Source organism: Notamacropus eugenii, chromosome X, assembly GCF_028372415.1.
Source record: "Notamacropus eugenii isolate mMacEug1 chromosome X, mMacEug1.pri_v2, whole genome shotgun sequence".
NCBI lineage: Eukaryota > Metazoa > Chordata > Mammalia > Diprotodontia > Macropodidae > Notamacropus > Notamacropus eugenii.
The window spans coordinates 101,682,120-101,705,379 of NC_092879.1; the positions used below are offsets into that span (position 1 = coordinate 101,682,120).

General features: G+C 49.8%; 1 protein-coding gene across 6 annotated transcripts in view; it reads right to left on the bottom strand.

Moving 5' to 3' along the window:
• The window catches only part of LOC140515644 (Krueppel-like factor 8), a 51,061-nt gene extending 48,620 nt beyond the window's left edge, over positions 1-2,441 (bottom strand). For 2 of the 6 annotated variants that reach the window (XR_011971113.1, XM_072626450.1), the window contains exon 1: positions 2,242-2,440. Coding sequence is in view for 4 of the 6 variants with exons in the window: in XM_072626450.1 (XP_072482551.1) it covers positions 2,242-2,321 (80 nt within the window). In the remaining 2 variants the exon portion in view is untranslated. Of the gene's footprint in view, positions 1-1,012; positions 1,094-2,241 lie in introns of those variants that run through there. The other 4 variants (XM_072626448.1, XM_072626449.1, XM_072626451.1 and 1 more) reach the window with 4 other exon arrangements.
• Between the last annotated feature and the right edge of the window lie 20,819 nt (positions 2,442-23,260).

The window sequence follows — 23,260 nt, forward strand, 5'->3', positions numbered from 1 at the left end:
AGGAAGAGAAGGGGGTGCAGGGGGTGGAGGGGGTGGTCGCGATGGTGGTGCAGGGGAGGAGGTGCCATCATCTGCCACCGCCCCAATTGGGCGGAGGCGAGAGCCGGAGATGCCTGGGTGGGGGCGGGGCGGGGTTCGGTGGGAGGGGGGGCGGCGAGAGAGCGACCTGACAGCTGGGTGCGAGGGTTCGGCGCGCCGAGCTCGCCATGGCAACCGCGAGAGAGCCCAGCCAGGACGGGGAGAGAAGAAGGGAGAGAGAGGAAAGGGAGAGAAGAGAGATGGGGAAAGGGAGCGAGAGAAAAAGAGGAGGAGGAGGGAGGGGGAGATCACGAATTCTTCCCGGAGTGGAGACCGCGACGGAGGCGGGGAAGGGAAGGAGTCCGGCAAGGCCTTGGGAAAGCCACCCCGGCCGCGGGGGGGGAGGGGGGGGGCAGCTCGCAGCACGGCGGCGGGGCTCAAGCCACAAGGGTCCGACCCTCCGGGGCGGCCCGCCACCCTGAAGGTCCCTCCTCCTCCTCTCCCTCATTCTCTCCCTCCTCCTCCTCCTCCTCTTCCTCCAGGTCTACGGCCCCGGGGAGGCGGGAAGTCACGGGTCCCACGACGGGAGCCCGGGAGCAGGCCTGGGCTAGGCTTCGGAGGGAGGGAGGCCATCTCTCGGACCCGAGGCAACTCGTGAGCCTAGATCAGGCCTGATGGGCCGACTGCTGCACCTGGAAGCTGCCGCTCCTACCTTGGACACTTCCTAGCTTGAGGACTCCAGACGAGGCGGCCCCTCCCTAAGCCCAGCCCGGAGGACGATACCTGTACCGCCCCCGCCCCTCTCGGGCGTGTTAGGAGGAAATAGGAGCTAGCCTCCGAGGGAGGCTGCCTGGTGCTGAAGGAGGCCGGCGGTCTGGACTGAGAGCCATCACCAGACCTGAGTTCATTCAGCCCCTGCCTTTCCTACTGAACACCTAGGAGACGGAGCCCTGGGCGGGAGGGACTTCACCTGGCTGAGCCTCACTCCTCTTACCTGGAAAAGGAAGGGACTTCACTAGTGGCCTCTAAGGTCCCTTTCGGCTCTAGGTCTGAGCCTCGGAATCAGGGTTTGTTCTGCTAGGTGTGGGGAGAGGGGGGAGGGCGCAGGCTGCAACGTCACTCTGCTCCGATCCCCAGGAATGTCGCCTGTTACCGGAGCACACAGCATCATGGGCCCTCCCATTCATTAACTCCCGGGACAACACAGCGAGGCTACTCACACAATCATTATTAGCCCCACTTTACAGAAAAGGAAACTGAGACGTGGAAAGAGGGAGAGGCTTGCCCAGGGTCATCCAGTGAGCGTCAGGGGCTAGATTTGAACTCAACCCTAACCCTAACCCTAACCGTGACTCCCATCCCACGCTAGGTCCGCCTGAAGAGCATTGCCGTCGGATAAACTGGCCATGCATGCCCTAGGGTCTCTGCTCTGCAGGAGCGGTCCTCTCAGCCGAGCTTACACCTGGTGGCCACAGCTGAATGTCCAAAGTCTGTGTCCTGAATAAGGTGGGAGGACCGAGACTGGCCCCATCGTTAGAAGGGAAATCCCAAGCCTCAGCCCCACTCCTTCCATGCCAGGCTACACATGTATGAGCTCCAGAAGGGAGAGATGCTGGAAAGGTGGAAGGATCCTAGGCTTGGGTCTGAGACAACCCCATGTGCCCAGGGTGAAGGGAGATCCCAGGAAAGAAATTTGGGGAGGTCTTGTTCTCCCGAAGCCCGGGAGGGTGGTCTGCTTTTCCTCCTTCCTGGCGAAACAAAATTTGGGACACTGCTGAGACCAGTAGCATTACTTCACACACACACACACACACACACACACACACACACACACACTTCTGTAACTTGGGAAGTTTGGACCCTGGGACCCAGCAGAGGATAAGAAGCAAGGCCTCCCGCCTCGTGGCAGAGAGGTGGTGGGTTATCGGCGCTGAACGGGACGTGTGTTGTCGGACACGGTCAATGGCTTGGTTTGTTGGGATGAAGTAGACTTGTTACAGTGGAGGATGCAGGCGGGGGTAGTTACTGGAAAGTGGCAGCGACGTAAAGGGCCAAGAAAACTCCCTACCTAGCGAACAGGGTTCAGCAAAGGACGCAGGGCTCTCCGTGTCCTAGCCACGGCGGGATCCGTTCCCCTGCTCCTATCCGGGCGCCTCTGGCCCGGCCCACCCCCTGGGATGCTCGACTCCGCGCCCTCCCTGGCCCCTTTCCTTCCGCTCTCACCCGTGTGGAGGGAGAATCTGGCCAGCAAGTCCCCCCAAAAGCACCCCGGGCAAGCTCCGGCCCTCCTGCCGACTGTCCATCCTTCCGCCGTCGGTCTGCCCTGCCCTGGGCTGGGCCGGGCTGCGAACAGGGAGGGTCTTGGCCGAATAAGGGGCTGGGCTCTCTACCCTACCCCAGGAGTCCGAGGGGGCCAGCGCAAGGGTTAAATTAAGCCGACTCTAATGAGCAACAGCTGAGAGCTCCGCAGGCACCCCATGTGTCAGGACGCTCCCCCTCCCCTCGCCGCTCCCCTCCCCCTCCTCGGTAGCCCAGCTGACGAGCTGCCCGGGTGGGGCCCTGGCTAAGGGCTGCAGGGAGGGGAGCAGGCGAAGCCTCCTCGAGAGGACTCCACCCTCCCTCCTCCCAAGCTGAACAAACAAAATCCGGGAAACTCCAGCCAAGGGAAGGAAGGCTCTGGGGCCGGTGGGACGAGGCCAGTCCCTTCAGAAGAGCTAGGCTGGGGCCGGGGCCTGAGGGAGGAGGCCGGGGAGGGGGGCGACTGAGGGCATAGCCACAAGCAAGCTCGCACCTTGAAGTCACGGCTATTTGCTAGGGCAGCCCCCAGGCCTCTCCTGCACACATGGCCCTGGGGGACCGGGCCAGGCAGGGCACAGCCCCCGAGGGGCACCTCTTGTCCCCGAGCCTGGGGCTGGCCCGGTGTTAGGGCCGCATGCCAGCTCGCGGCCAGAGAAAGAAGGGCCCCTAGGCAGGGAGGGGACCGGGGAAACCGGGGGCCTAGAGGAGGGAAGAGGGCTCTCTGGAGCTGCTGGGCCGGCCCGTCCTCAGTTCTCTGAGAGCCGAGGCCTGGCTGGCAGGTGGGGACAAGGGCGGCTCAGGGGCCCCGGTCCTTCTGGCCACGAGCCATCCCGAGCAAGCGCCAGCCTGCCAGCCTGGCCCACTCCCACCAGGGGGGCTGAGCTGCTTCGGGCAAACCAGGGCTGGACTGGGTCAGGCTCGGGGGAAGGGGTGGGAAAGCGGCCCAAGCTCAGGGCTCCCCCAGGTCCTAGGAGCTGAGCCTCGCACGTAGGGAAAGATAACTTGGCAGGGCATTTCCAAACAAGACAGGAACTCCCTGATTGGCAGCTCGAAGGAGGGCAGCCGGAGGGAGGGGCAGGGCGGGGATGGGGGGGGGGGGGGGGGAGGCTGGGCTTACCACGCCCATAGCCCAGACCCAGCCTGCCTCCTTTCCGAGAGCGACAGGCTCTGCCCGCTCCTCGGGCTGCAGGCAGTGCTCTTCCCAGTGCCCCATGCCCTCCCCTTCCTCCAGCCTGACCACTCACCACCACCACCCTCCAGCTCCCCAGGAGAGGCCAGGGCCTCGATGGCCCCTTTACTGAATTCTTGAAGCCACAGGATGAATGAATCACTGGCAGGTCACTCGGAGGTCCCCTCTAACATTTAAAGGAGGAGAAAACTCGGGCTGGGGGCGGGGGGGGGGGGGGGGGGGGAGGGGTCGCCGAACTACACAGAAGGCAAGAGAATGGGAGGGTGTAGAGCACCTGCCAGGGGCCAGGCGCTGGGCCCAGCACTTTTTATGAACAGAATCTCACCTACCCCCGGGAGGTAGACCCTGTGAGCTGCAAGTTGGATTAGAACTCAGGTCTTCCTTCCCGCCTCCAGGCCCAGCCCTCTGTCCACTGGGCAGCAGATCCAAGGCTCTGGTCACTGGGATGGGGAGGGGGGGGGGCCCAGGGGCTGCTCTGGTGGTCAGCAAGCCTTCATCTGAGGAGCCTCGGTGAACCTAGGTAGTCCATTCCAGGGGCATTGTTCTGGACCTTTGGCTTAGACCCGAGTTCAAATTCTGCCTCAGACACTTGCTAGCTATGTGCCTCACTTTCCTCAACTGTAAAATTGAGATTAATCAAGGAATATCAAATAATTGTAAAGCGCTCCCACTTCACACAAATACATACCCTGACACACCACACCAAACATACACATACATACATATACAAACCATACTACACTCACAAATACCACACACACATACACATCCCACTACCACAAACACACCACATACATATATATACCATACTATAATCACATATATACCACACACATACATTTACAGATATACAACCTACATGCTACATACATCTGCACACACATACATACATATGCACCCTCGACAACCACAAACATACCACATATACACCACACACATAGATACACATACCACATGCCATATGTATACCTCATGCAGATACACACACATACAATTCCACAACCACGCCACACTCACACGCATGCCACACATACATCTTCACCTCAAAACCCACATATATACATACCACACACACATATGTACTATGAACACACTCATACCATGCATACATCCACACCACACTCGCATATAACATATACCCCACGCTCATACTGTACACTATATGTATATTCTCAGCACATACATATCACACACATATACATCCCACACATCTACCCACCACACAAATACCCCCACCACATATACATATACATGTCAGGAATAACACAACATATTTAAATACCAAGCCCACAGACCCCACACACACATGCTTATCACACACAACACATATACACATCTGCTCCTTTTTCCTTAATAACTCCCAGTCTTAGCTCCTTCCTCTCCTCCATACCCACTGGCCCTTCATTCCTTTCCTCCCTCCTAGCCTTCTTTCCCACAGCCTCCCTTCCTGGGCTGTTGCTGCTTCAATCATGATCACCAAGTGGTACTCCCAGGAGCCCCTTCTGCTCTCAGGGCTAGCCAGCTTGCTAAGGTCCAGTCATCCACCCCCATTGCTCCTGGCTCTGCTCTCTGCAGAACCAGGTTAGCCCCCTCCCCCAACATGCCAGGTCCCCTGCTGAGTCTGAGCCTCAGCCTTATCTCCTCCTTCTCTCCCAGCCTCCCTTCCCTAGAAGAAAATCTCAGAGCCACAAGGGACTTGAGAGACCAAGGCCAGCTAGCCAAGCCCCTCAGGTGAGAAATGAAGAAACTGAGGCAGGCCAGAATTGGCAAAGGGATCCAGGGGGCTGGGGGCCCAAATGGTGAAAATCACCCCTCCCTCTCTGGAAATAACACCCCTCCCTCAGGGTGACCCCATCTCCAGGCCTTTCATGCTGTCACTGACAGAAAGCCTGTGCTAGGCTCTGTTGGCCGGCCGAGTGTGGGTGGGAAAGGGGAGCCTGTCACATTTCTGATGGAAGACCTGGGCCCCACTCCTTCCCCATCCCAAGAAGGCCCAGCTTCCACCAGGAGGACACCCCCAAGCTGCAGATACTGAGCATTCTGCTGTAGGCAGTGGCCCAGCTTCTGGGTGAAGTCTTGGAAGAGTTCAATCTCAAATTCAGTAGCAGCTGGAATTCAAATGAGACACGAGCTCTGGGAGGGAGGGACTGTAGGTATTATCATCCTCATCTTAAAAATGGCTAAACTGAGGCTCAGAGAGGGGAAGTGACTTGCCCAAGGTCACAAAGCTGGGAAGGGATAGAGGAGGAATCCCACCCACATCTTCCTGTTTCCAAAGCTCCACTGCCTTATTTCTCTCGTCATGCTCCTGAGTGTCAAAATGGTTCTGACTCGACCAGACTGTCCAGGGAAGAAAGAAAACATTGTCAATGACCCACACCCAACCTACAGGAATGGTGTCATGTGCTTCAGAGAACCATTGGTTGTCTGGTCCAATATGCCCATTTTACAGAAGAGTCAGAGACCCAGAGAGGCTAACAACCACAATCACAGAGAAGGGAAGGTACTCTGGGAGGTCAGTAAGCCAAAGGCACAGCACCGAGTGTGGAGCTGACACATAGTAGGGACTCAATGAACCTTGGTGGGACTGAGTAGATGAGGTGAAGGGCAATGGAGGCTCAGATAATGAAGTGACTTGCCTATGGTTGTTCAGTGGTAAAGGGAGGAAGGAGTGAGACTCAGATCTCTCCTCAGGCTTTTCTTCCTTCTCTCTGCCCAATCCTACTGCCATAAAACATAGGTCTGGCCCTCTAGGGCAGCTAGGTGGCGCTGCAGTGGATAGAGTGCCAGCCTTGGAGTCAGGAAGCCTGGAGTGCAAATCCAGCCTCAGACATTTCGTAGCTGTGTGATCCTGGGCAAGTCACTTAACCCCAGTTGCCTCAGTTTCCGCATCTCTAAAGTGAACTGAAGAAGGAAATGGCAAGCCATTCCAGCATCTTTGCAAGAAAACCCCAAATGGGGTCACAAAGAGTTGAACATGACAAAAATGATCAAACAACAAAACAGGCCTCAACAGACCCGTCTGTAGAAAGGGGAAGAGCAGGGCTTGGGGAAGGGATTGGATGTAGAAACCAATTCAGTAGAATGAAGCAGGGAGACTCCCAGCAGGGAGACCCTGGAAGCAATGAGACTCCAAACAGAGACTTTACAGACAGTGAGGACCCTACCTAGCTTTCAAATCAAGCCTCCTGATTTTCAGTGGGCCCTTGGCCTTCTTTGGGAGAAGCATGAGGGAAAGGAACCTAGCAGTTGTCTCCATCCTGTGTCTCCGGGCTCCCTTACCCTCTCTTTATGTGGGAGCTGAAGCACCTGTTCCCATATCACCATCCAGAAGAATCCACTGAGGCCTTGAGAGGGGGCAGAACCTGACGTGACCTTGGAACAAACCCCTCCAAACAAATGACAAAAAAATACATATGAGACACAGGGACAAAGTCTAGCCTTCTGCCCTAACCTCCCATGGGTGAATTACTGCCCCTGACTCTGCCTTCAAGAACACCACATCAGGTTAATCACTAGAGGTCAGAGACAGCAATCCTGAAACTGGAGTCAGATACACTTTGCATCTGTGAGCTTCAAACCCCTTCCCACCCCACTGCCCACTGGAAAAAGGGAGGAGACCAGGCCTGTCAAACCCAGAGGGGCCAGACAGAAACAGAAAAAAAGCCACACAACAAATTGTCATCATCGTCATCATGCAGCATGTCCTATTGTGACGATGTCACCACTGAGAGAAAGCGTTTTACATTCATTTACTGCAAAATTTCTTCTTTATTGTACACTATACACTCTCAAGGTGTGGGAGGGATGGCAGACCAAAATACAGCCTTGCTCTGAGATAAGAGTAATTCTATTTAGGTGAAATAGAAAGCAGGGAATCCACTTTTTATCCAATGCTGGCTACGGGCTGGGCCGGGGAAGGAGACCTCCCACAGACATCAGATGGGCAAGGTCCTGGTGCCCCAGTCAGGCTGGTGAGGATGGCTCAGCAGTGTACTGGGTGGAGTGGGGTTGAGTCTGAGGGGAGGGGCCCGAACACTCAATGGTGATGGTTTATCAGGAGGATTGAGGGGAAGAAGCCTAATGAAAGTGACCCAGAGCCAGCCTCCCCCCAGCACCCCCTGGAAGTGGGGGGGAAGTGGAGGAGAGGGGCTGTCTGCAGGGATTCTATTCGTGGCAGGCCGCTGCCATCCACTACACACACACACATACACACACATATATACACACATATACATATATACCTACACAGATACACACATGTGCACACATACATATATACACATGCACACACATACGCACATATGCATATACACACATACACACATGCACATACACATATACACACACATATATACACACAGGCACACACAGACATACACACACACACATACACACACACACACACACGCACACCATGGAGGTGTGCCTTAGGGCCCCACAACATCTCTGGTTGAATAGAGGGCACCTGGTGTGGAGTGGTAACATCCAATGAGCCCCCTCCCATACAGACCTTTGGCACAGGGAAGGAGGGGCTGGCTGGTGGGAGCTCCTTCCCCAGGACAGGGAGTTGTGGCCTGGGAAGCATTCCCCCCCCCTTCTCTAGACTTCCAACCCTGGTGCTTCTTCCTCTCAGGAGCCTGTGATTGGAACTCTGGGAGCCAGCCACAGTCTTGTCTTGCCTTGTTTGGAATGGAAACTTCTCAGTGTCTGAGACAGGCTGTGGGGTGGGGAGAATGGACGGAGCACCTGCAGTCCAAGTCGCTGGACCTCCCTTTGGAGGCCTTGGGTCTTCATCTCTAAAGGGATGATTCCTATCTCAATGCTCCCCCACCCTGACCCCTTTAGGAGGAACAAGGAGGCCAAAGACAATTATTCTCACGTCTAGACAACTAGTCATCGTAGCAGGCGGGAGGCTGGGCAGGGCTCCTTCTGTCTCTCTGCCTAGATCCCAATTATAATATGTGACATTTTCAGAGCCCTTTCCAGACATGAGCCTGTGAGGAAGGGTTTATTTTGAGAGGTTAAGGGACTTGCCCAGGCTAAGTCAGCTAGTACAGAGGCATATTGTCAGAGGCCCAATTTGAGCCTCAGCCTTCTGGACTCCAGTCCACAAACCTCAGGACATTTGCAGCTTTGGATCAAACAATCAGCATTTATGAAGCATCTACTACGCGGGGCCTGGAGGGGCAGCTAGGTGTTGCAGCAGGGGATAGAGCATTGAGTCTGGAGTCAGAAAACCTGAGTTCAAATTCTACCTCAGACGCTTCCTAGCTATGTGACCCTGGGCAAGTCACTTAACCCTGTTTGCCTCAGTTTCCTCATCTGCAAAACTGAGATCATATTTGTAAAGCACTTAATATGGAGCCTGGCACAGAGTAGGTACCTAATAAATGCCTGCCCCCTTCCCTCCCCACTCCCCCAGGGTGTTTGTGAGACTCAAGTAAGACCCTGCAGGACATAGCGATAGGTCTGCCTCACCTCTACAACTCTTATTTATGACTTATGATTGGTGGTGTTACTGAGACCATCAGCTGTCGGGACCACTACGAGAAGTGTCTCCCATGGCCCCCAGATGCCTCTCACTCCTCAACGTGTGCAAAGTGTGTCCACCTGTCTCTTGGTTTTCATTGATTCTGTGGAACCCTAGTCCTGAGCACAGTGCCGTGGCACATGGCAGATATGCTTACAAATGAGTGAATGGATCTCTCATCTAGGTTATAGATTCAAGGGTCTGCTCTCCTCTGTTCATCTTCCCTTGCCCCATCTGCTCTCCTAAGAGATGGGCTGGGACTCACAGGGGCATCCTTGGCCCTAACTACCTGCTTTCCTGAGCTATTGCCCATGGTGAGGGGTTGGACCAAATTCTAAAACAAAAGTCATTAGCAGAATTCAGAGAACTGTGGGAAAACTTGTGTGAACTGGTGCAAAGCCATATATGGAGATTCAGGAGCTCAAGACCTGCAAGGTTGTAACAGCTGAAACCTTCCCTATGTGTTATTGCCCTCATTAGAATCGGAGCAAGAATGGGCTCATTTAGCACAGTGATAGGCACAGCAAATGCTTCATTCATTCATCACCCTGTGGCCCCAAGTGCCAGCATTAGCAGTTATCCTTTTCACTGACTTATAGTTTTGTACATAACAAGTGATTTCCTTTTACAATGACAGAAAACGCTAGCCTCAAGCTGCAATTTTAGGAGAGGAAAGCATTTTGTTCCAGAGATTGTGTGAGGTGCTTCCTCTAAAAAAGAATCCCAAGAAAAGCTAGAGGCTCATGGGAGAAAGAATCCAGACTTTGCTCCTAACATACTGGCTTTTGGGTCATATCTGCCACTTATGTGCTGGGTGACCTTGGGCAAATCATCCAACCAACCTCTCTGGACCTCTTCCTCAGTTTCCCCCTCTGTAAAATAAGGACCTGAATAACCTTAGTAACTCTCAACCAGTCTGGAGGTCCAAATCTCCTCCTCTTACAAAAGAAGCCCCAAGAGGGTTAGTGACAGGACTTGAGGGCATTTAGCCCAGCAGGTATCTTCAGGTAATGTCTGAGGTCTGTTTCTGTCTCTTCCAACATCATGAAGTAGCAGAGCTGCCCTAATCTCTGCTAACACTTCCCCTGGTTTGTTGGTCACCTGCTAGTTTCCACTAAGAAAAGATGGGCTCGCTGCCATCCCACTGGATGGCAAAAGGGCACACTGGAGTGGGCAGATCAAGCATCGAAGGCCCAACCAGACCTTTAGAGATCCACGAATCCCAAAGGCCACTCTTCTCCAGCGGCACGTGGCTCACTACAGATCTGGTCCCCAGTGGAAAAGACATTCCCCCCACCTCTCCCTCCAGAAACTTAGGAAGTATAGGTGAGCCAGGGCTGAGTGCTGACTCATCCCTCAGCAAAAAGGTTTGGCAGAAAAACCTATTATATCATGGAGGACATAGGCCCCAGAGAAGAGGCTGGGCTGAGAGAGAGTGCTGAACTTGGAGTGAGGGAGACTTGAGTTTGGATCCTGCCTTTGATCCATTTCCTAGCTGTTGACCCAAGATTCTTTTCTGTGCCTCAGTTTCTCCATTTGTAAAAGTCTTTCTAAGGTCCCTTCTAGCTTGAGATCTCTGATCCTCAGATCCCACTGGAGGGGACCTGAAGCCAAGGCTCCTTCTCCTTTCTATTGGCTGCTTAATAGATGCCCTGAAGCATCCTGATTTCCATGGTCCCCAATCAACTGTTGCCTAGGGAGGTGAAGAATGAAGCCCAGAGACAAGTAAAAACCCCCTGACTAGCTCTGTTCAGCCCAAGAGGGCCTGTGGGTCCAAGGAAAGATGAGAACTGAGGAATGACCCCCATCTGCCCACTCCGACAGCATTTCTGCTTTGTCTCCTCTCTTCTGTCAGAAACAGACCCAAGGGGAAGCTGGAAAATGTCCACCAGGCTCTGCTTTCATCTTCAGCAGATCCAAGACCTCTTCCAGGAGCCCGACTTGAGGGACTAGATTGGGGTCATCTCAGGGAGATGCAGGAGGAAAGGGCGTCTCTTAGTTTCCATCTCTGAGCTTCCAAAACTGTCAGCCCTCTGAGCAGGGAATGATCAGCCACCAGGCAACGGGAGCCTGGACCTGGATTTCTCCTCGGCTCTCTCCCTTCCCTTTCTACGAGGACTCCTTCCTCTTTCTGGAGTCCAGCTGCCTATGTCTAAAATGATGAGTGCTAAGGTTTCTTTCAGCCCCCAAACTCTGAGAGCCTGTGGCTCTATGATTTCTTCTAGAGGACCCCCCAACAGAAGAGCCCCCCAATAGTGAGGAAAGGACACCAAAAGTAGCTAAAATCCTCCAAGGCAGGACCTCAATTCCCTGAGAAGAGGGAAGAGGCTTGAGGACCCTTGAGACAAGGAAGGAAGGAGGGAGAGAAGTTCTGGTGCAGAGGAAGCCCCACACTCACCCACCACCCCCATTTTCCACTGACTACATTTACCAACTCTCACTCAGCCTTCCATTTCTCAAAGAAGCTTTTGGTTTTCTTTGGTCTACGAGGGCTCCCTAGTAAGAAAGGTCAGATGGGATGTCTATTAGCCACTCAGCTAGACAGACCTCAGTGCCCCATGTTCTTGGGCTGTCTCAGTTCCAAGGACCTTCCCATCCACTCACTATACAGACATTACCCAGGAGCACCCCCACACCAGGGACCTCCCTCCACCAATGTCTCTCCACCCTTGGCCTTGACTTCTCCAGAATAGTGAGTGAGTGGGGCAGAGAAGCAAGACTGAAGGGAAAGACACCCCCAGAGGAAAGCGAGCTTCTGTTGTTGAAAAACGACATGAACACAACAGACAAGGGATCCATGAACAGCACCTACAATTTGTTTTTAAAACTAAAAGAAATAGACCAATATACCTTGAAAATTAAAGCAATCAAGACAATGTTAATGAGAGAAACAATAAAACTCAAAGTTGTTGCTTTGAAATGACCAACATAAACCAATCAGCTGACCTGACCCAGAGCCAGGGAATCATTACCCAAGTGCAAAGTCAACAAGATGCAACCCCAAGAGAGAGACAAGTCAAAAGAGGTCTCCGAGGCCACTGCAGTACACTCTTCCTGGACTTTTCCTCTTTGCCTTCCCTCTACCCCCCCCAACTGTGGGACTGCACTCTCTCTCTCCCCCTGCGTAGCCCACTGCCTCTGTCCTTGGAACAGTCTGTTCCTACTTTGGCTGCTACTTCCTATGTTCCTACTCAGCTTGAATGACTTCTTCCGCTCCACTGAGAGTTCACTTGCTCCTTCAAGGAGGAAGCTCTCCAAGGGCTGTAGGGAGACTGTAAGACCCCACCTTCTTCCTCGTGTAAAAATGGAGACCATGTTGGCACCTGGGGCACCTCCCTCATTCACCAAGATCAACCAGTAGTGAATCTATTATGACCTCTGGTTCTTTCAGCATCTCCTTGTCTCTGGATTTATTGCCTTGAACTCCTTGAGAGTAACTTTTCACCTGAACCTTTTCTTCACTTTTCTTGACTGAATTCCCTTTTCAGTATGTTAATTTACCATCCAAGCAGAGAAAAAATGCAGCCTCTCTCTGTCCATCAGCTTATTCTCCTGCACTAAAGAAGGGGCGTGCTCATGTGCGCCCTCGACAAAAAGGGACCAGAAAGTTTCCTCTTCCTCTCTACTCTCTTAAGCTATTGTCCCATTTCTCTCCTTCCTTCCTTCATCCAATTTGGAGGAAGGATAGTTCAAATGATTCTCTACTACTTAGCAAATCCCACTGCCTCTCTGCAGTCTCCATCTTTCTTGGGTCCTTTGTTCTCAAGGATGACACTAATAACAGTAACAGCTGTCTTGGATACAGTGCTCTACAAACGCAAGCCATAGGACAATCAGGTAGGGAAAGCAACAGATGAGGAAACAAAGGCTCAAAGAATGAAATGACTTGCCCATGGTCACATAGATGGAATCTTCTGACTCCAAGTCAACCCCTTGCAATCTATGTTCTGTCCCAAGATCACCAGTGACCTCCCGATTGGCCAATGGAATATTCATCTCTGAATGTTCTCGGTTCTCCCTGCACTTCTCTGTCCTTATTCCTCATTCTTCTGTCTCTTCTAGACCCCATTACTGCCCAGATGAAGATCCAGCAAAGAAAGAAAGGAGCAGGTCAGACAGGTAGGAGAAGCTCAGGTCACGAAAACCTAAAGAGAAGAGGGTATCAGGGAAAAGAGGTATCAACCATGTCAAAGGCTGCAGAAAGGTCAAGACAAATAAGGAGTGAGGAAAGGCCATCGCTTTGGACAACTAAGAGATCATTGTTGACTATGGAGAGATTAAGTTTAGTGGAACAAGGAAATGGGAAGCTGACTCCAGAAAGTTAAGAAGAGGGGACATAGAGGCACCAATTACAAAAGAACTTCCTGAGAAGTTTGGCCACAAAGGGGAGAGATATGGAACAATAGTAAATGAGGATGAAAGGATCAGTTGAAGGCATGGGGGAGACATGAACGTGCCTTTTTGTAGGCAGTAGAGAAAGAACCAGCAAAGAGGGAAAGCCTCAAGATTAGTGAGAGTGGGGACAACAGCTTGAGAGCACACAACAGAATGGGATGACTTGTGCTTGGAAACGGTTTGACCTTGGCAAGAAGGGCCACCTCTTCATGGAAGACAGGGCTGAAGGAGACAGTGACTGATGAGAGAAGAGAAGAGGGAGCTCTTGACGAATGGCCTCCATTTTTCAATAAACCGAAGCAAGAATCTTAGCTGAGATGACAAGATAAGGGAAAGAGATGACAAGGTCTGTAAAAGATGCTGTGGTGAGTGGGATAATGAATTGACTGTTGTTCAGTTGTGTCCAATTCTTTGTGACCCCATTTGGGGTTTTCTTGGCAAAGATACTTCAGTGATTTGCCATTTTTTTTCTCCAGCTCATTTTACAGGTGAGAAAACTGAGGCAAGCCAAGGTAAATGACTTGCCCAGGGTCACCCAGCTGGGAAGTGTCTGAGGCCACACTTGCACTCAGGTCTTCCTGACTCCAGGTCTGATGCTCTATCCACTGCTCCATTTAGTTGCCCTGTTGAATTAGTTAAGGAGGTGCTGCAATGAGGACATAGTTGAGATTGTGCAATATAAATTTGTAATGAACTCAGACAGAATAGTTGCATGATTTTCAAGAGCTTCCTTCAGTAGCACGTATGTGTGTGTGCACGTGTGTGCATGCATGTGTACGTGTGTGTGTGTGTGTGTGTGTGTGTGTGTGTGTAGTAATCCAAGGATGAGGGTTGGCAGGGCAAGGTTGGCCATAGGACAAGGTGGTAAGGGGCTCAAAAGGACAGTGTTGAGTCGAACTGGTTGACCAAAGGGTCAATACCAACAAGGGAGACGTGTCATGAGTGCTGGAAAGAACTGAGAAGTGGAAGGACTGGAGGCTATAGTAAATAAAAATCAGGCTTGGGATTGCACGCAGAGGACGGCCAGTTTATTATCAGAGAAGGGAATTTCCGAGTTTTCGAACATTCCTGGGTCTGACTGACCATCTTTGTGTGGAGCTGAGGTGGGTCCTGGGAAGGGAGTAAGGTGACCAATGGGAGGGGAGAGTGTCAGAGGGAGCATTAATCTGTAATTGAAAGTCCCCTTGCACTGGGGATGAAAGCTGGTTGTTGGGCACTTTTGAGAAGGAAGAAGGTGGTTGAGAGGTGCTGGAATGTGGATTGGGATTTGCTTGGCTAAGCCTTGGGGGACAAAAGCGAAAGTCTGAGTGCTCTCGAAAATCCATGTGGATTGTACGAGGTGAACAAGATGACCTTTGGAAGGGAGTGCAGAGGCAGAACAAGAGCTCAGGAATTGGGCTTTGCCACAAGATGGTCTCCTCCATTCTCCCAAACTCCGACTTCTCTCCACAGGTTAAAATTGTAGGTTGTTTGGTGTTATCTCTGTACATCCACATCAATCTCTTCTGGTCATTTTTTCCCTCATCCAACTCTTTTCCCTTTGTACCATTGTGAGCATCTAACAGCTCTTCTGTATAAATTTGGTCTACCTCTCCTTCCTCTGAATGCCCAGATGTGGGGTGCACCTCATCCTATGCATGCCTTTCCTCTCAGAAGGAGTGTCCCACCCCCCAAGGTCCCCAGGATTTCCACCCTGCTGATAAGAATCCAAACCAGAATAGAATTTCCCTTTGTTGGTGCCTCCACCTCTTGAAGGATGAAATTATTGTTAAGGAAATTCAAGAAGTTATAACAGGGATCCATTTCACAAACTCCTCATCTGGTTCCTCTTTCCGTCCAGGAGGTCTATAACATAATCCAAAGACAAAATCAAACCTGTTTCTCCTTCATTCCCTCAAACGCTCTTCACTGTGCTCCCCCTCTCTGATTCCTAGACTTCCTCGCCTGCTTAATATCCAATGTTACCCCATCCCAGCCCCTTCATTCTATTTCTTTTGAATGAGCTCTACCCATCCAGAGTCAAATTCTAGCCATGGGTTGGATCCCACCAAGTCCCAAGTGATATTTCCAGGATGTCAATTTCCCATCTTGCTTTTGGCCCAACTTGGGATGTTTGTGTCCAAGCATTTGAGGTTGTGATTTTTATCATCAGCTCCTTTCTTTCTATGTCTGTCCCGTACATTACTAGTGTTTTTACTATTCTTCTCCCCTTTTGGAAAGTTTTATGGCTGTGCTTTGTTTTGGCGACTCGAACGTTTCCAGATCACTCCCACAGTGTGGGAGCTCTCTGATAACTAAGAAAACAAGTAAGTAAAAGTACTCATAACAACATCATGTGCGAGTCCAGGCAATGGCCCACATCTGTAGAATCCCCCACCTCTCGCTTTGTTAAATGAATAGAAATCAGTTTTCTCTCCCTCCCGCCCGCCCCCCACCCCCTTGAAAAAAAGAAAAATGTGCCCTAAGCTCCTTTTATTGGAGTATTGATGTTATTATCCTACTCGGCCTTCCACTCATGGCATCTGCTGGGCCTTCTCCCACACCAGAATGCCTCTGTGCAATCTCAGCCTTCTTCAGTTTAAATCTCTTTTGATTAGATTTGCAAGGCACCTGGCACACGTGTTCTTCCCAGCGTAGGGTCCCAACGAAAATCTCCCTTAATGATAAAAAGATGTTTTGAACATCACAGATGAGCAGATTGGTCTAAATATCAAGTAATAAAAACCATTCTTAAGGAAAAGTTTTTAACCTGCTAGTGTTTGGTTGTGACTTTAAGACTGGCCTTGACGCCAAGGGAACCCATGAGCATCACAGGCCATGTCTACTTACAGCTTCACAAGAAATCTGGTATTACGATTACACCCATTTTGCAGATGAAAAAACTGAGACTCCGAAAGGGTAAGTGCCTCACTCTAGCGACACAGCTAATAAGGGTTAGGTGGGATTTGAACCCAGGTCTTTGGGACTTGAAAACCAGCCCTAGATCTGGAAGGTGGGGTCAGTGTCCTTGAACCCTGCTCTGCTATCGACTTCCCTGCTTGTGCGACCTTCGTCTGGATGACCTAGGAGGCCTTTCCAGTTTCTGCACCAAGTCCAGCCATGGCACAAGAATACTTAATCTACATTTGTCTATAGTCAGTCCTGCCAGGAGCAAAGCCCACCATGGTGTCACACTTCACTTCACACCCACTGAACTTCCAAGACTAGGCTGATGTTAAAGGATCCTGGAGAATTACCCCATGTCCTTGAGACTGTTCAGCCCACAGCCGGAGGCTGGACCTCAAGAAGGAGGACATTGGTGAGCAGGAGAGTGTCCAGAGGGGGTGAAGGCCCTGGAATCCATGTCACAGAGCTGGAAGGGACCTCAAAGGCCATCAAATCCACCCCACCCCATGCCACACAAACACACATTTGCCAAGGGAGGAAATTGAGGCAGCCCTGAGAGAATGCAACTTGACCAGACTTCTATAGCTAATGTCAATGACAAGATCTGAACCCAGGCCCTGACACTCTCAATCCAGCATCTCTGACACTGCCCCACATCTGGAGCCAGACAAATGTTTGTTAAGTGGGGTTGAAAATTAGGATTGTTCAAGGACTTGGGGGGCCTTTAGCCTGGAGTTGAGCAGGCTCATCTGGGGCCCTGATGGTTGGCTCCCAATACCCGAAGGGCAGTCCTAGGGCTTAGGCTACCAGGGGCAGACAAGGGGGCCACCCAAGGGCAGACTTACAATGCCCCCTGTGCCAGAGTGGAAGGGGGCTGCCTCCAGAGAGAGCTGGGTCACACATCCTGGTGGGGAGGGACTTGAGATCTATCTCATCAATATGGGGATTCTCAGATGAGGGCTGGGGAACTGAGGGAGCAGGCCTCTGAGAGCTCTGACCTTGGGCATCCTCTGGTTTCATTCTGGTCACTGCTGTTTGCAAAGGTGTCTTCTTGGACCACGCCATACGTGTCGTGTGTCAGGCATTCCCCTGACTGGCTCCAGCCCCATACTCTAAGCCCCAGAGGATCCTGAGTAGAGAATCATTATGGCATCAGCTCATACAGAATCTCTGAATGACAGAGCCAGCCAGGACCTCAGCAGACCCCAAAGGGATTCCCATCAGGACATCCCAACCTTTACCACTTCCCTAAGCACTCTGCCTCATGCCCATCTGGCCCCAATCTGACCCTCCTGGCTTCTGGTTCTTGCCTCTGGGCTCAAGCAGAACCAAAGGACTCCATCTTTGCTGTCACAGCCCTTTCTGTACCTGAAGCCCCTCCCCAGCTCCACCCCCAGTGTTCTCCAATCATTCCATCAATCCCATCACCCAATTCCAAGCAATTCTCACTCTGGTCCTCCTGCAAGGCAACCACGTGCCTCAGCATCCTGACTGAGGAAGCCCTCAGGTGTGAACAGCTCTTGAGGCAGAGCTCTTTCCATATGCAGCTGGCTAGAACCCTTGGTCATTCTGCCTTCCCTTCCCCTTAGTGTTGGAGATAAAAATATCTTCCAATAGCCTCCTTATAAAGCTGTTATGGAATTGGATCCCTAACCTTTATCCTCATTTATGTATCTAGGGAGGGGATGCCTTCTGACAGAATGGAAGGGGAGGGGAGGGGAGGAGAGGGAAAGAAAAAGGAGGGAAGGGGAGGGAAGGGGAGGAGAGGGGAGGGGAGGAGAGGGGAGAAAAGGGAAAGGGGGAGGAGGGGACAGAAGAAAAGGGGAGGGGAGGGATGGGGAGGAATGGAGAGGGGAAAGGAGGGGAGGGGAGGATGAAGAAAGTAGGATGTTGTAGCATTGTAGTGCTGTACCAGATGCTCACAGCTATCTGCAAGAAACTGAAATCCACTCTCACTGTCCAGTGTGGCATCTGTGAGGGCCAATAGCATTTGCATACCAGGACTGTTCTTGCCACTGAAACTCCAGTTAGTTCCCCTCCTCTCCCCCCGCTTCCCTGCCAGGAATAACTTGGTGAAGGCCAGCTGGTCTGGCTGATCCCTGTTTCTCCCTAGCGGGTTGTGTTTCATGTCAAGCTCTGACTGACAGGGTCCCACCAGAAGTGAAGGGACCAGAGCCCCCTGGCAGGAAGCAAGGCTCCAAGCCCTTACACAAGGGCAAAATGTGCATACCCCAAAGCTGATATGGAATGCCAGCTGATGTTAAGAGTCTTTGAGAAATCAATGCCATCACAGTCACAGTTGCCATGGGTATTGGGCCTTTCAATTTCAAGAGATTTCAAAAGTGTTAATCATTCACCTTCTAGGGAGCAATGGAAGTTTGATCCTACCCATCTTAGTGATGGGAATACTGAGGCCTTTCTGAGAGGGCAGGTCCCATGTGTCATTAATGGAAGGGCCTCACAGAGAGGAGCAGGAACTGGAAGCTTTACTACTGGTGAGGTTTTACAAAGTCCCTGTGACAGATGAGGAAACTGAGGCTTGCCCAGTGTTCACAGGATCGTAGCTGGAAGCCACACAGCAAGGAACAGGGCCAGAATTCAAAGCCAGTCTTGTTTCCCATGTTTGAGGACTTCCCTGTGGCTAGAACAGTGCAGGGAGGAGGCTGCTGTTCAGAACAGGCTGAGATGGGGGGGGGGGCATCAAGGACAACAAAAAGTGTCTTTTTGCTGGGGTTATAGTAGGGAGGTCAAGGAAGGATGCCCTTCCCTTCATGTCTGCCCAAAATACAAAACAGAAATGGTAACAGGTTACTACAAAGAGGACAACTGCTGGGCTGCTCTCAGTGATCTGGGGGAGAACATGGAGAGAGGTTAAAGAACAGAGAAGATCCCAATGGAGAAGATGCACCTTTATCTGAGGAAGGAACTTAGCTCCTCTATAATAAACTTCACAATAATCAACCAGAAAAACATATAAGGCCCAATGGAGCAGAAAAGAGACAGACATAGAACTGTGGATTCAGAGCTGGAAGGAATCTCTTTACCAATGAGGAAACTGAGTTAGAGTCACAGAGCAGGATTTGGAGCCAGGCCTTCTGGGCTTTCCACTACTCTGCCTGTCACATTGTCTCTTGTCCAAATTGTACAGTTTTACTCTCTTTTTTCTATACATATTGTCACTGTCACATCTGCTGTTTTCTCTGCCAAGGAGAATGACCTTTGGACAGGAAAGAACTGAGCAAAACTCATGGCCAAAGTAAGCGAGGAGAAAGTTATGAGAACCTCAAACTGCTGTCAGTGCCCAAAGGAACATCTTTGTTGGCCATGGCAGCTGTCTTACTGCGGGAGCGGGGGGGGGGGGCGTGTTAAGAAGGGCCTCCATAGGCCTGGAGAAGAACCAACATGGCTCAACTTGTCATGAAAGGAAAAAAAAATTCAAGCCTGTCAATCTGAGGTCAGTGAGTCTGACTTGGATTCCTAAGAATATTTTAGAATACATGGTTCTAGAATAAAGGGTCACATTGGTGACCCTTTAGAAAAGCAAGCAGAGATTCCAAGGGTCAGTCTGGATTCCTCAGTTATAGGTCTGGTCCAAAAATTGCAGGAAAAATTGGAAAATAGTATGGCAGAAAGTATAGGCATAGACCAACATTTTACACCATATACCAAGATAAGGTCAAAATGAGTATGTGATGGGGATAGAAAGAGTGGTATCATAAATTAAGGGAGCAAAGAATAGTTTACGTGTCAGATCTGTGGAGAAGGGAAGAATTTATGACCAAACAAAAGATATGGAACATTATGAAATGCAAGATGGGTCATTTTGATTACATTAAATTGAAAAGGTTTTGCACTAACAAAGTGAATGCAACTAAGATTAGAAGGAAAGCAGAAAACTGGGAAACAATTTTTACAGCCCGTGTCTCTGATAAAGGCCTCATTTCTCAAATATATAAAGAACTAAGTCAACTTTATAAAAATAGAAGCCATTTCCCAATTGATAAATACAAAAAAGGAAAATGATAAATGTTGGGGAAGATGTGGGAAAATTGGAACACTAAAATACTATTAAGTGGGAAAAAATAAAATTAAAAAAGAAAGACTAGGTCAGGTCAAGCTATCCTCATTTCCTTTTTGGACAGGGTTATAAGCCTGGCAGATGAGAGGAATGCCATGGATACCATCGACCCAGATTTCAGCAAAGCTTTTGATACCATGTCTCTCAATATTCTCATGGAGGAGATGCAATGATATGAACTAGAAGGAGGCAATAAATAGCCCAGAGGTCTCTTATGGAGCTGGACCAGGCTCCGAGCTGTGTCACTCTGGCCTCCATGACATAATGGCACTGATGGTCTGCGCAACTGCGCAAAGGCCAGCCAGCCAGGAGACATGGCCAAAGTGAAGGTCTAGAAAGATCTCAAAAGGCCAGAGCACAGACTGAAAAGAAGAAGATTCAATTCAATTAGGATAAGTGTAAAGTCTTACATATGAATTCAAGAAATCAACTCAAGTGTTAGAAGACGAGAGAAGCTAGCCTAAAGTGAGGATGTTTCACAGGGCTGCACCCTCCATGGAAATGAGCATGAGGACCTGACGGAGCTTCCTGACTTCGGAGGGTGATGACCCCTTGACCCTCTGGCCTGCTCAGAGCACGTGTCAGGCCTGACCATTTGAGAGCATGTTGCCAAGCGGGAGGATGAAGAACCTGGAGACTGTGGCCCTGGCATTTGGGCTATCTTCATGTCATGTGGGACCTCCCTGATGATGTCATCTCTTCATGGGTGGCCTTGGGCTGCTTCCCTGGCCTTGGACATCTCCAAGCAAAGGCTGGATGAGCCCACCCCGCCCTCCCTCTTCTAGCTGGGAGCTTCCTTCTAAATCTATAACTCTGATCTTTGTGAGGCTGAGACAGCAGTATAATAGAACCGACTGCAAGCGCGGAGAACCACCGCGAACCCTCAGGCCCGCGGCCCCGCCCCACAGGCTTCAGGTCCCGCCTCTCGCCCCACCCACATCAGGCCCCGCCCCTCGAGCAGCGCGCGTGAGCACGCAACGCACACGCATACGCACAAGCACACGCACATCATGGCGGCTGTAGTGAAAAGGCCTCAGACCTGAATAAACGATGCCAGAGTGGCAGGCTGGGCAAGCAGCGTTAGCTCTGAGCGCCCCCTGGAGGAGAAGGAGGAAATTGAGTCGACAAGGCCCACGCCGGACCTTCTTTCTCCTCCCCTCCCCCTACCGCCCTACGTATATTTTAGAAGTTTCTTCCTTTTGTTTTGTTTTAGCAGAAATGAATGTTGCTCTTTGTCAAAAATTTCTCCTGCATCTATTTTAACAATCATGGGATCTGACATTTTTTTACTTTTTAATACGATCAATTATAAGCATTTTTTTTCTAATGTGAACCATTCTTTGATCCCTAGTATAAATTCGTGTTCATAATAAATGATTTCTTGGATAAATCTCTATAGTCTGTTTGACAGAATTTTGTTTAAAATTTTTGAATCAACATTCCTTAATGATAGTTTTGTGTTTTATCATGGTGAGCTTTTTTCTTTCAATTTGGGGACAAATTGTTCTTTAAAAGTTTGATAGAACTCTCTTCTGACTCCATCAAGACCAAGAGTTTCTTTTGTTTGGCTTGGTTTTTTTACAACTCTTTCTGTTTCCCTTTTCTGACATTGGATAATTTCATATCTCTATTTGGTCATCTGCTAATTTTGAATTTTGAATTTTATATTTTGAAAATTTTCCTCGATTTCTTTTGTCTTCTCAGTTTTGGTAGCATATAATGTGTACAGTGGGTTCTGATTATTATTATTTCTTCTGGTTTTCCTATGCTTTCCTCTTGTTCTTTTGCTATTTTGTTCATTTGATTTTTTGCCCTCCTCTTTTTAATCATATTAGCTATGTTTTATTAGTATTTTCAAAGAACCAGCTTTTAGTTTTATTTACCATCTCTATAGGTTTTTTTATTTCCAGTTTATCAATTTCTCCTATAATTTTTAGTGTCTCCTCTTTTGCACTAATTTTAGCTTTATTTGTTTGCTTTATAAGTTGTTAATTCTATATCCAGTTTATTACTCCTCTCTTTTTCTATCTTATTAATGTATGTGTTCAGTGATATGGTTTTTCCCCCTGAGAAATGCTTCAGATGCATTCTTTTTTCAATTTTTTTTTTACTTTTTAAACATTCTAATTTATTTTTTATTTATTTTTAAACATCTTTTCTTTTTAAATTTTGAGTTCCAAATTTCCTCCCTCCCCCACCTACTGAGAAGTCAAGGTATACATCAGTTATACATATGGAATCATGCAAAACATTTCCATATTTGTCACATTTTTTGTAAAACAAGGAAAATAAAGTGAAATTATATTGTAATTTCCACTCTCGTTTTTGTTCTCTCTTTTTTCATCATGAGTCCTATGGAATTGTCTTGGATCATTTTATTGATTAGAAATAGCCAGCTATTTCACAGTTGCTCATCATTACAACATTGCAGTGACTCTGCACAATGATTTCGTGGACCTTGTCACTTCCCTTCACCTCAGTTCACATAGGCCTCCTCCTGTTTTTTTCTGAAACCACCCCGTCATCATTTATTATAGTACAATAGTACTCCATCACAATCATATACCACAGCTTGTTCAGTCTTTCCCCAATTGATGGGCATCCTCTCAATTTCCAGTTCTTTACCACAACAATATATGGAGTATTCAGGGAGGACTAGCAGCAGATTTCCTGTTTGGATATCTGGAGAATATTCTGGGCTATCCCTTGGACTAAATTTCAGACTCAGCTTTTAAGAGAGGGATTTCATGGTGTTTCAAGTAAGAGGCCTTGTATTCCCTCTTGGGGTGATTAATACACATGGACAACCACTGTCATTCTGGAAGTTTAGGGAAATAATTCTCACACCATATTCCCCAAGGCC